Genomic DNA, 14,495 nt, shown 5'->3' with positions numbered 1-14,495 from the left:
AGCCCTCTAGACATGAAATAACACCCTTTAGTCAAAAGTTTAAACTGTGCTCCATGACAATGACAGTTCTTTCTCACAATTAAAAGAATTCAAACATATCTTCCTCTTCAAAGGAGTGTGCGTCAGGAGCAGAGAATGTCAGAGAGAGAGAGAGAGAGAGAAAAGCAAACAATCAAAAATCAATACGTGCTGTTGGGCTTTTAAGTATGTGAAGCACCGCGATAAAGTGGCCACAAGGAAGGGAGCAATGTGAAGGTAGTCTTTCAGCATTTTTGAGAGGAGCATCCGAATCCTCTAGGTAAACAGCCTCTGTGCAAACAGCCCCTCTGCTCACACCCCCTCCGTCAGGAGCAGAGAATGTCAGAGAGAGTGAGAGAGACAGAGAAAAGCAAACAATCAAAATTCAAGAGGTGCTGTTAGAGCTTTTAAATATGCGAAGCACCTTGCGGGAAGCATATCGTATATCATTAAGGAGTTTTATTTAATACGTAATACGTGCTCTGATTGGATAGCTTCTCGGCCATCCGCCAATAGTGTCCCTTGTATGAAATCACCCAATACTGAGGAAGCATGTACCATAAATTAAAAGACCAATTGTCCGCAGAAATCTGCGAACGAGCGAAAAATCCGTGATATATATTTAGATATGGTTACATTTAAAATCCGTGATGGAGTGACGCCACGAAAGACGAAGCGCGATATAGAGAGGGATCACTGTATTACATTTTCTTTAAAGAACTGAAGCCATTCATTGTGACAAATATACAACCACAGAGGATATCGGGGTTTTGGGCTTTTACACAGAACTAAAACTTTATAATATGTTGGTTGCAACAGACATTAAGTAACCATATTGAGTACCAGGTCTCGATGCCCAAATCAGAATTAGTTAAAAAAAAAAACTCACCCAATGTACTTTTTACATCACATGGTCTAGACATGGCTTGAGAGTTATAGGAAATGTTTGCCCTGAACATGCACTGAAACATAGTGATACAAGAAAGGCAAAAACATGGATCCCACATGATCTGCCTGTTTACATTCAGATGCAGTATGGTTAATCGGAATTCAAACAGAATTCAGTACACCATACAAAAGCAGGTTATATCCAGTGTCAAAATATTGGATACCATGGGTGTTTACATTAAATCTTGCCTGTGTCAAATACAGTCATATGAAAAAGTTTTGGAACCCCTCTCAGCCTGCATAGTAATTTATTCTACTTTCAACAAAAAAGAGAACAGTGGTATGTCTTTCATTTCCTAGAAACATCTGAGTACTGGGGTGTTTTCCGAACACAGATTTTTAGTGAAGCAGTATTTAGTTGCATGAAATTAAATCAAATGTGAAAAACTGGCTGTGCAAAAATTTGGGTACCCTTGTAATTTTGCTCATTTGAATGCATGTAACTGCTCAATACTGATTACTTGCAACACAACATTGGTTGGATTAGCTCATTATGCCTTGAACTTCATAGACAGGTGCGTCCAATCATGAGAAAAGGTATTTAAAGGTGGTCAATTGCAAGTTGTGCTTCCCTTTGACTATCCTCTGAAGAGTGACAGCATGGGATCCTCAAAGCAATTCTCAAAAAATCTGAAAAGAAAGATTGTTCATTATCATGGTTTAGGGAAAGGCTACAAAAAGCAATCTCAGAGGTTTAAACTGTCAATTTCAACTGTAAGGAATGTAATCAGGAAATGGAAGGCCACAGGCACAGTTGCTGTTAAACTCAGGTCTGGCAGGCCAAGAAAAATACAGGAACGGCATATGCATAGGATTGTGAGAATGGTTACAGACAACCCACAGATCACCTCCAAAGACCTGCAAGAACATCTTGCTGCAGATGGTGTATCTGTACATCGTTCTGCAATTCAGCTCAATTTGCACAAACAACATCTGTATGGCAGGGTGATGAGAAAGAAGCCCTTTCTGCACTCACGCCACAAACAGATTCACTTGTTGTATGCAAATGCTCATTTAGACAAGCCAGATTCATTTTGGAACAAAGTGCTTTGGACTGATGAGACACAAATTTAGTTATTGTGTCATAATAAAAAGCGCTTTGCATGGCGGAAGAACAACACTGCATTCCAAGAAAAACGCCTGCTGCCTACTGTCAAATTTGGTGGAGGTTGCTGTGTGCTTAATAATCAATGAAATAATGAGGGAACTGCTCCAGCCTGGTTATGGAATAGTTTGACAGTCAAATGTCCAAATATGTTTGAGCCCATTGAAATGGTGTGGGGTGGGTATGCAGAAAAATGGCAGTCATTCCTAAACGGTTCATGTGATATTTTTGTTTAACCTCTCAAATTAAAGCAGAAAAGTCTACACTCAATCACAGAATGACTGTTTTATTTCAAATCCATTCTGGTGGCATACAGGGCCAAATTTATGAAATTGTGTCACTGTCCAAATACTTGTGGATGTAACTTTATACATACAATACTGGCTTTCCCCTGTGGCTCCACCTGCCTAATAGTGAAACAAGACAAACTTTAAAAATCAATAAATAAATAGGTATTGCTAGCTAATTGAATGGAGTCTGGCGAGTGAGTAAGGAGGGCCCCGCCCATCTCTCTACTCCTGACGTCACGCTTCCCCCTTCCCTCAGCCTGCTCCCTGTGTCTCCAATTAGCACAAATAAATCACTCCTGCAAGCAAACTATGATACTTAGCGCAATGAGAGAAAATTGCAAAATCAACCGGAATAATCAAGCAAATCACAGAAAAAGAAACCCAATCTAAATTCATTAAGTAGTTCTCTTGTTAAAAGCAGACAGACATTGGAATATATATATTACACAAACATGTACATACATACATACACACACACACACACACACACACACACACACACAGGTAGTCCCCTGGTTACAGACATCCGACCTACGACTTATGAACGAGGCCGCAGCTGTGACGCATGCACCTCAGTAACTGCCGCTCTGTCATCTTCAGTCTGGGGATGATGCAAGTGGTGGCTGGAGGGGGGTTATTTCGCTGCTCACGTAGTGTAGTGTGTCCCTCGGGTAGCTCCTGGCGGCAAGCGGTGGCCCGTGGTCCATAGTCACCTGTGCCACAGCTATCGCTTGTGTGCAGGACGATGGTTTGCTGCCCGCCCAATACGCCTCTGCAGCTACTGCTCCTGACTGGACGCAGGCTGGATGGAGTGGAGGGGGTGTTTTACTGCCCGCCCAGCACACACGGGTGGTAATGCTGCCAGCAGTGACCCAGTTGTGGTTGAACGGAGGCCATTGAGGGTGAATGGGGCAGCGGAGGTAGCACTGTAGTGTGCCTCGAAAGGCTGCCTGTTTAATTGGGGTTGGGCGATTCACTACCCGAATTTGGCCGCACCGTGTTCGTTCTCGGTGGGCAGACGTTGCAGGCACTGTAGTGGAGATGACTGTGAAGTGGGCTGGTGATGAACCCCCTGTCGCCACTCCAATCATTCTCAATAGCAAGCCTGCTTATACTGTTACGCACACAGCAGGAAGTTGTCTCTTGTCAATACATCACACGTGTTGACTGGTGCCTTCCTGCTGTGATAGCGTGTACTATAGAGCTCATCTTAACGTTTTGTCTTCACCCTTCAAGAATGTCTCTGAAACACAAATCTGATGCAAGTGCTGGTGATACACTAAAGAAGAGAAAAACCATCACCATTGAAAATAAAGCAGAAATAATAAAAAGGTCAGAGAGGGGTGAAACTCCATCATTCATTGGCAGAGCACTTGGTTACAGTCAGTCAACAATAGCATTTATTAAAATAATGTACCTGTTCCGACTAACATACAATTTCAACTTAAGTACAAACCTACAGTCCCTATCTCGTACGTAACCTGGGGACTGGCTGCATATAGATTGATACAGACAGACAGACAGATATAGATGGGGTACCATTAATTTTTTAAACCATCAAAATGCATGAAAATCAAAATTGCACAGGGTTCCTGAAAATAAATATAAAAAAGACAAACATGTTATAGTCTTATAAAGTACTGAGTGTCATTTACTTAGTTTGTGAGAAAATATTGTACCAGAATGAAAATTATCTTGGCAAGCAGGACTAGAAGGCAGCAGTCTACAACCACTTCACAGGCTGGATTGGGTAAAATGAATATGTGACAGCAGGTTGCGCAAGGTTCAAGAAAGAAGTCAGCTTTGGACATGTTACTTGTAAAAATGTGGAAGTGAAATCATTGCTCTTGTTAGGCTTTTAGAGTGCAGATTTCTGTATATTGTTCAATAAACAAGTCTATTACTGAGATGAACCTGTACGAATGCTATTGAGAGAATTACAATTCCTAAAGGTGACCTGGAATGCACAGGGGTCAATAAAGGGATTAGCACGCACTATGAAGCAAGTTAGTCTTCAGATGGGAATGGACAGTGGGGCTGCAGCCATCTATATTCATGTGTCACAAAAAATGTCTTAAGTGGGATACCGCCATAGCATGTTTGAAAACTACGTACCTAAGTGTAATTTGATTCTTCTACTTAAGATATGCGTATCCCAGCTAATAGCATTCTCCGTATCTAATTAATATATACTATAGTACCAATGTAAGATTTCAGTGTTCAAGCAATGGGACCCCCATCCCCCAAATAGCAAATAATACCACTAAGAGCCCAGTAAAGATATCATTAAAGTTGACAGAAGCTACACTTTTCCTAAGGTAGATAATACTGACCTGATATAAGGTGCATGTTGGGGTCTTATGAAGATAAACAGACATACTCCAACAAGCTGTTCGGATGCCAGCAAAACATACTTGTGGTCCCTTGATATGTTTTTTTGCAGTTCAGCAGCCCACAATTTTTGATTAGTAGTACTGAAAAAAATGCATAATAAACATGAAAATGATCATTGTAATAAAAAATAGTGATTTGATCCTAGGAAAAAAAACAGCCATTTTTTCCATGTGCAAATATTTAGTTTTTAACTAAAGAAGAAATAGATAATTAAAACACATGAAACTTCCTTTTTGAGTTCACACTGTTGCAAATAACAACAAGAACAGACTTCTTTTGCTTCATAAAAAATGTTGATTTACAGTTTGCCCCTTTAATTTTGAGTATCCAGTCAGTCAGGGTCACGGCAAACCCAAGTCTCCTTACTGCAAGGCAGAAGCGGTACCACTGCGCTCCTTTGTGTCCAACTTCAGTTGTCTTGGTGGGAGATGGGTGAGCAGGCCACCTGCTGCCAGTGCTGATTGACATATTCACAAAACAAAGGCACTGATGAGGAGGTGCGAGGCAATTTAAGGTGGCCTGGCATTAAACACACACAAAAGTGTATATTATGTGTTCCTGCACAATTCCCCTGTATCATGCAGGATCAATAAAGAAAGTTCAGTACATTTGCATTTATCCAGTTAGACACAATTAAAAGAAGTGAGTTCATTATGTAGTTTCATCTTTTCCAACGTGAGAAGAAATTTGAATTATAAACTATATCAAAAATATAATCAATCTCATCCTCAAAGTTTTCCAGCAGTTTATTTTGGAAGATCATAAACCAATCACATAGGCCAGGCATCATTACATAAAATATAAACAGAAGTCAAAACAAGCTGAATTTTAATAGATTTAAATCTGCTTACCTAGCATTCACAATATTGCCTGCATTTAGCTCCACCATTTCTTGAAAACCAATGGCAAAAATATCAACAGGGTTTGTTTTTGAATCTTATGGAAAAATAGAAATAAAATTACAAAATAGTTTTTAGGATGTTAAGAAGGTAAGCATGTACAAAAATGTTCTTGAATAAAGCAGGTTAACCTCTGAGCTCTGGCAAAAATCTAGTAGCTGGCCAGTAATATTGGCTGATCAAGTGATTAGTTTCTCATTACTTAAATAAGCAAACATAAAATACAGATACCTTCCAAAGAAAGTATTCAACAACCTGTAATGGTAATATTTGTTTTTGATGATTAATTATTAATATTACATATTCACAAATTAGGTACAGGCTCTCATTTCATACAAATTATGGTGTATAAAGCATCAGGAATAGTGTCCAATAAGAATATTTTATATATGGATAAAGTAGTTAATAAAATAAAGTAACAATCTAAACTGTCTGGAGATATGGATTTCTTTCTCTTATACAACTATATCCCCCCCCCATTAATTTAAAAGCTAAAACTTTAAAACCACAGATGTACAAACTATTCTGATTTAGTTGCCCAGCTGCATGATACAGTGGTAATAACAAATTTCTGAACTTTTTAGTATAATTTGTATTTATAAACAGAGAAATGCAAAGTACTTGAAACACTTCAGGCACAAAAAAAATATATTTTTCTCCCTTGATCCAATTAAATAGCCATTGTTAGAAAGGTATGTGACATTTTAAAACTGAATAAACACATCAAATCCATTTTGTAATAATGGTTAATTATTCTTTGCAGAAGTATTACATTTCACTGACATACTGATATGTGTGCTACCATGCATGAATAACTCACTTAATACCATGCCAAAATATAACAATGTTAAAATTAAGAGCCTTAACTTTACCATGGCAAAGAGTGAAATCTCTTCATTTTCAAGTGCAATTTGCTGACAAAACCTAGAATGTATTTAGTCTCTCAAAGAGAGACTCAAACCCCAATCAACTTTCATGGCCATGTTTTACAGTTTAAGTCTGGTGCCTTAACTGTTAATTTCTTTTTCAACAAACAAAATTTCTTATTATGCAAACACCCACATCCAGTTCAGTCTTGTCTTTTGATGAGCACAGAAGTTTTCAGTTACTTTGCAGAAAACCAGAAATGGTAATATTCATTTGGAGAGAACTAAAATTCTAGTTGGCAACATACAATACACAACAAATTTCCTAAACCCTGACATACAAGGGTGCACCAGCAGATGCTAGGTTTTTTTTTGCAATCTTCCTGTTCAGATGGACAACCACTTCTAGAGTGAGCAGCAAATCTGCCAGATTCCTTCTAGTGAAATATATATATGTCAAACATAAACTGTTACAATCAATTTTAATTTTAATAATAAATCTTTTCTGATTTACATATAATTTATTTTTACATAGCATCTCATTAAGAGCAGATTGTGATGGTGACAACCAAACTTCATTAGATTAATTTTTCTCTCTCTTTATCTATCTAGAAACAATTAATTTCCCTCTCTCTTTAGTGTTTCTAGAAAGGACCCCCAGGTGCAGCAGACCCAAATTACCCTTTTAATAATATGGTTAACCTATCTCTCTATTATAAAAAAAAAATCTTGGAAGAAGGCGAGACGTGATTTTCTCGGAGACACTTAAATGTCCCGTGTACACATGCAGAGCAGGTTAGAGATAATGAAAGTACGAAAATTCGAAAGTCTCAAAAAAAGGATAGTAAAGATCGCATTAGCGCCATTAAACAGAGATTATTACTCGGTAAAATAACGGAACAGCGAAAAAAGATCAAATATATTGTTCGGATTTAAAGTTTTAAGTCGAAGACTTGTAGATCGTCTAATTCGCATTGCCAGGTAGAATTAAAAGATTCCAAAAACAATGGCACGGTATTAAGTCCCATGAGACAGAGACTTTTAACATAAGAATCTTTCAAATCACGCCCTAATCTAAACTAATAAAAGGCAAAGCCCTCACTGACTCACTCACTCACTCACTGACTCATCACTAATTATCCAACTTCCCCTGTAGGTAGAAGGCTGAAATTTGGCAGGCTCATTCCTTACAGCTTACTTACAAAAGTTGGGCAGGTTTCATTTCAAAATTCTAATCGTAATGGTCATAACTGGAAGCTATTTTTTCGTCCATCTATATATAAAACTCACTAAGGCAAGACAACCATGGAAAGCACGCCGGAAGAGGCGTGGATTCACTAAGCTGCCGACAAGTGAGACACCTATGGCACACGTAGGAAAGAGCCACGCCCATCAACTCGCATGGCCACGCCCACTAACTCGGACGCGACGACACAGAAAAAATGGCGTCATTTATATTCGTCTGTCGTAGAAGCCACATGCAGTGCAGGTCAGGTTAATGGCATGCACCTCCGAGCTACGTTGACTGTTCATAGAGGCATGTTTCTAGCGGAGGTGAATCGCCATATGCAGCGTGTGAAACGGTTTGTGAGGGGTATCCCATGGGATCCTTAAAACAATCCTTTACAACTGAGGTTGAAGCCCAATGAAGTAAGCAGTCTTTAAAAACCAACTTTTTGGTTACGACGCACCACCGCGTGCACCATAGCAAACTGTTTTACACGCTACACACAGCTATTCGCTTCCGCGACATGCGTCTTCTTAGATGCTCCTGCAGGAACACGGAAGATGTTTTCCTGCCCACCAACGCTTCTTTTTCCCCGGACGGCGTCTACCCTCGCTCTCTAGGCATTCACACTGCCTGCCCATTTGCCCGGACACAAAAACTCACTGACCACCCAGTTAGTTCCTTTCGTCTGTGGTAAGAGTCCACATGCACGTCTGAGCCACGCGCCGTTTGTTATGCCACGGGTTCACTATTGTGTTGTATTTTGCTCTCTCCAGAGTTCCATCTTTTCATTCACTTACTGTTGTATTCTCACACCAACCCGTTTTAGACATCCGTGTCTTTCCAGGAGTGTTTAGCATTCAATAAATAATTATGCATGACATTGACCGTGTGTCTATCCAGTGCAGAGAGGCGTGGGTAAGCCGTTGAACCCCATTCGGGCTGCAAGCTGTGGGATTCCCACTAAATGTGACTCATATGCTCCCACTCATTACGTCCCTACACTTTGTGCACACCCCCCTCCTACTGTAGTCGGGTATCTTGGTGGATTATACATAGAAAAGCAGCCAAAACCGAGTGGTATCCCATGGGGTCTTTAAAACATTCCTTTACAACGGAGGTTAAAACACAATGAAGTGGGCAGTCTTTAAAAAAGTTTTCGGTTACGACGCACGCCTGCGTGCACCATAGCAAACTGTTTTACACGCTACATACAGCAATGCGTCTTCTTAGATCATATGTGTCAAATTCAAGGCCCGTGGGCCACATCCAGCCCGGCGTGTAGTTATATCCGGCCCGCGAGATCATTTTATATATTATTGTTATTAATGGCCCGGCGATATGAAGCGCTGGTAACACAATAAACTACAGATCCCATAATGCAGCGCTTCAGATGCCTTTTTGAACACTTACCGCTTTAATCAAGTCTAGCTTATGATGCTGCAAGTTATTGCGAAGCTAGCCCTCACGATGCCGAAGAGAAAAGTTGATTCTGAAAATAGAGCCTTTAAAAACCGATGGGAGGCTGATTATATGTTTACTGACATTGCCGGTAAACCCGTGTGTCTCATTTGTGGAGCTAATATGGCTGTAATTACAGAATTTAATCTATGAGACAAAACATTAGGATAACCTAAAAGACCTGAATGCAAAGCAGAAGATACAGAAAGCAGAAGAGTTAAAGATGAATCTGACACTTCATCAGACGTTTTTTACCCGTGCAAAATCACAAAGTGACTTCAAGTGAAGCTACTTTTATGGGAGACACAAATGCACCAGTGCAACTTGCCCCGCTTTCCCTGTTGCCAAGTAATGTTGAACCAAGTCGGCACAACGGTGTTCCCAAATACGCACTTTGCTGATAAACTGAGCGCACAGCGCTTTGGTGACTTTGAAGAACAAAAAAAGAATTTTGAGTTGTTTCGCAACCCATTTGCCGTCAATGTGGAAACTGCACCTGTGCAGATTCAGATGGAGGTGAATGAGCTGCAGTGTAATGGCAAACTGAAGGCAAAGTACAATACTGCACGGCCCGCACAGTTTATTCACTCAATTGCCGCAGAAATGCTCCAACTCCATCTACATGCGGCTTGAACCTTGTGCATGGGTAGACCGTGTGTCTACCCGGCGTGGGTAATTTAGTGCCTGCCCATATAAGGCCATCCTTCAGCGGCAATCCAATAGAAACACTGCCGCTAAATATTCACGGGTGAAGGACTGTGCTTATGCAGAGGAAGATGAGATGGTCACGGTGGTGTTTGACACAAACTGCGAGAGAAACTTTTAAGTGCCGGGTCTTAGCTAACATTAAATACAGCCGTGGACATCGCACGAGATGGCACCAGCACAGCTGGGAACCTTCGATGCATGTACACCGAGCGGCTCACGTGAAATGACGCAGTGCAAAGACAAAAAGCAACAGTTCCAAAGAGTGCTGAACACAAACCAAATTACACAATTGAGAAGGCAGCAAAAAAATATGAAGCGTGTGATAGATACAAGCATATTCATAAGTGCAGCTACTGCGGAAACAAAGCACACGGTGGAAAAAGTCAATGTCCCGCTAAAGGAAGACAGTGTAAAAAAACCTGTGCATGCAGTGTGTCACGTCTCAGATAAAGAGGAAGACGAGCTGTTTATTGATGCAGTAAGAAACGAATCGATGAATGAAACCTGTTATCTTTACAACGATTGACAAACACGGAATGTAACTTGAACACAACACATCCTACAAAAACGAGCCTGATTGAAAGAAATAATGATAATCAAATGTTTGATGACAGCAACACTCATAACACTCACAAAACAATTACTGTATATTGACAATCATGTTACGTTATTTTTAAAATGTTCCCTTTTCTTTTTCATAACTTCTTTAACACACTACAGTCCCTGACAAAAGTCTTGTCGCTTCTCTATTTTGTAGAAACTCCTGCTATTAATCGGACTTTTAATTAATCAACTGGTGTTAGAAATAGCTCATATGAAAAGCTAAAGCACTCCCAAATGATGTTTAATGCACTGAAATAAATTAGTTTCACTGAAAAAAGATTTATCATTTAATCAAGACAGAAAGGTCAAATTTGGGTAAGACAAAAGTTTTGTCGCCTATACAGAAAATGAACAACTTTACTGCAAATCCAAAAATATGTCAGCAAAGTAAGTAGTGGTGCTGTGAGATCCAAATTTAATATCTTGTATGACTTCCATGAGCTTGAAGGACAGCATCCTACCCCACATATGCTCAATGATGTTCATGTCTGGTGACTGGGCTGGCCAATCCTGGAGCATCTTGATCTTCTTCGCTTTAAGGAACTTTGATGTAGAGATGGAAGTATGCGATGGAGCACCATCCTGCTGCAGAATTTGGCCTCTTTTATGGTTGGGAATATAAGAGGTAGCTAAGATTTTTTGGTATTTTAGACTATTGATGTTGGCTTCCACCCTGCAGATCCCTCGCATACCCCCATACTGGATGTAACCCCAGACCATGATTTTGCCTCCACCAAACTTCACTGTTTTCTGGGTAAATCTTGGCTCCATGTGTGTTCCAGTAGGTCTCCTGCAATATTTACGGTGACTGTGGTGTAATTCAACAGAAGATTCATCTGAAAAATCCACCTTCTGCCACTTTTCCAGCGTCCATCTTTTTAGCAGGCTGTGGGCCTTGGCAAATACCACACGGTTTTTCAATTGTCTTTTGTTTAGTGCTGGATTATGGGCACTGATTCGACCATGAAGGCCATTTTGAGACAGAATCCGACAAACTGCTCTGGTTGACACAGAGACTTCAGATGACCAGGTCTTGTGGAGCTCTGCTGCAGTGGAAAATGGGCTGGCCTTGGATTTTCGAGCCAACAAACAGTCCTCTCGAGCAGTCGTCTTGCGGGGTCTTCCTGACCTGGGCTTGTCAAAAACATCTCCAGTCTCTTCAAATTTTTATTTTAATCCTCTGAACTTGACGCTGAGACACATTGAAGGTGTTTGCCACATCAGCAGTGGATTTGGTCTTCAGCTTCTTGATAATCAACACTTTAGTCTCAGGATGAATCTTAGGCATGTTTGCAGAGGTCTAGTTGCAGTTGATGTGAAGGTCTAGTGTACTGGGGTTGTTATTATACACACCTGAGACCTAATTGATCCATTATGAGTCACAGGTTAAGCTCATATGACAAGGCGACAACACTTATGTCTTGCCAAAAATTGACTCAATGGGCTTTACCAAGCTGTAAATATTAGAATACTTTTTGTCAGTTTCGTTTTGCACTGAAACATTATTACAAAAGCTGATGGGATTAAAATGACCTATTTCTTGTAACAAAATCTTGATTAGAAATATATTTTAGCGGCATTTCAGGTCAATTTGTACACAAGCGACAAGACTTTTGCCAGGGACTGTACTTCTCCGCTGCGAAGCGCGGGTGTGTATCTCCAGATCTACATCATACTCTCAAATAGACAAACCACATGCTGTGGTGCAATGGTAGAGGCTTCGCCTCTAGCGCCGACGTCAGAGGTTCGATTCCCGAGAGGGGATTCACTGAGTATGTACGCCTGATGACCCACAAAATTAGGGCGAAACACGTGTCGCATACTCTTTGCATTGTTTCACAGTAAAACTATTTCAAGATATATATACATACATATACACTCACCTAAAGGATTATTAGGAACACCATACTAATACGGTGTTTGACCCCCATTTCGCCTTCAGAACTGCCTTAATTCTACGTGGCATTGATTCAACAAGGTGCTGTAAGCATTCTTTAGAAATGTTGGCCCATATTGATAGGATAGCATCTTGCAGTTGATGGAGATTTGTGGGATGCACATCCAGGGCATGAAGCTCCCGTTCCACCACATCCCAAAGATGCTCTATTGGGTTGAGATCTGGTGACTGTGGGGCCATTTTAGTACAGTGAACTCATTGTCATGTTCAAGAAACCAATTTGAAATGATTTGAGCTTTGTGACATGGTGCATTATCCTGCTGGAAGTAGCCATCAGAGGATGGGTACATGGTGGTCATGAAGGGATGGACATGGTCAGAAACAATGCTCAGGTAGCCCGTGGCATTTAAACGATGCCCAATTGGCACTAAGGTGCCTAAAGTGTGCCAAGAAAACATCCCCCACACCATTACACCACCACCACCAGCCTGCACAGTGGTAACAAGGCATGATGGATGCATGTTCTCATTCTGTTTACGCCAAATTCTGACTCTACCATTTGAATGTCTCAACAGAAATCGAGACTCATCAGACCAGGCAACATTTTTCCAGTCTTCAACTGTCCAATTTTGGTGAGCTCGTGCAAATTGTAGCCTCTTTTTCCTATTTGTAGTGGAGATGAGTGGTACCTGGTGGGGTCTTCTGCTGTTGTAGCCCATCCGCCTCAAGGTTGTGCGTGTTGTGGCTTCACAAATGCTTTGCTGCATACCTTGGTTGTAACAAGTGGTTATTTCAATCAAAGTTGCTCTTCTAGCAGCTTGAATCAGTCGGCCCATTCTCCTCTGACCTCTAGCATCAACAAGGCATTTTCGCCCACAGGACTGCCGCATACTGGATGTTTTTCCCTTTTCACACCATTCTTTGTAAACCCTAGAAATGGTTGTGCGTGAAAATCCCAGTAACTGAGCAGATTGTGAAATACTCAGACCGGCCCGTCTGGCACCAACAACCATGCCACGCTCAAAATTCCTTAAATCAACTTTCTTTCCCATTCTGACATTCAGTTTGGAGTTCAGGAGATTGTCTTGACCAGGACCACACCCCTAAATGCATTGAAGCAACTGCCATGTGATTGGTTGATTAGATAATTGCATTAATGAGAAATTAAACAGGTGTTCCTAATAATCCTTTAGGTGAGTGTATATACACACACACACATACATATATATCAGCGCTTCCTGATTCATTTTACCCTCGAATCCCCTTGGTTTGAGACGTATGAAAAAATATGCAGTTAACGGAGAAAGACAGATCACCAGTTGAAGCTTTATGAATAATGGATACTGTATTCGCCATCAATGATTGTTTTGGTAAAGCCATACTCAGTGTAATCATTAGATGAACAGTAAAAAAGTAAGAGCAAGGGGAGGGTGACTTATTGAGGCACGCAGGCGAAACCACAATAGCACGCGTGTTCGATGTAGTGCGCGTCAACTCGATCTGAATTGCGATCACATTCAAAAATATATCTTTTTAAGTTCTATTTAGTCGACACAAATATTTTTGGTTGGAATGTAAGGCGAATTTACTCTTTACATTTGTATGGTGAAGAAAAATGTATGCAATGATGCCTACATTTAACTTACATTCCTACCAAAGATATTTCTGTCGACTAAATAAAAATTCCTTCTATTTAAAATTTAAAAAGAACTTGAACAGATACGATAGTTCATAATATCCACGCAGACTTGCACGTAAGAGCGGGACTCATCCTTTTTAATAAACAGCGTATTGCACTGATACGAAATAGCCTGCCCATTTAATTATTTAGGAATGGATAAATAAATTAAGATTTTGTACAAATAATGTTTTTCATTTTTCTTCCTTGATGGATTCTAGCACCCCCAGCAACAGTTGCTCGCCCCCCAAAGAGTGTGTATACAGTGAGTACGGAAAGTATTCAGACCCCCTTCAATTTTTCACTCTTTGTTCTATTGCAGCCATTTGCTAAAATCATTTAAATTAATTTTTTTCCTCATTAATGTACACACAGCACCCCATATTGACAGACAAAAAAA

At 40.4% G+C, this 14,495-nt stretch overlaps 1 protein-coding gene across 1 annotated transcript in view; it reads right to left on the bottom strand.

The window, feature by feature from the left end:
• Positions 1–14,495, bottom strand: part of synj1 (synaptojanin 1) — a 488,307-nt gene that overhangs the window by 230,850 nt on the left and 242,962 nt on the right. Inside the window, exons 14-15 of the mRNA XM_039746285.1 lie at positions 5,607–5,691; positions 4,695–4,835 (exon numbers count right to left, since the gene is read on the bottom strand). Coding sequence (XP_039602219.1) covers positions 4,695–4,835; positions 5,607–5,691 — 226 coding nt within the window. The remainder of the gene's footprint in view (positions 1–4,694; positions 4,836–5,606; positions 5,692–14,495) is intronic.

This window comes from Polypterus senegalus, chromosome 2 (assembly GCF_016835505.1).
Source record: "Polypterus senegalus isolate Bchr_013 chromosome 2, ASM1683550v1, whole genome shotgun sequence".
In the NCBI taxonomy this organism is placed as follows: Eukaryota; Metazoa; Chordata; class Cladistia; order Polypteriformes; family Polypteridae; genus Polypterus; species Polypterus senegalus.
The sequence above is the reverse complement of the archived record's forward strand: the minus strand, read 5'-3'. Positions and strand labels throughout refer to the sequence as shown.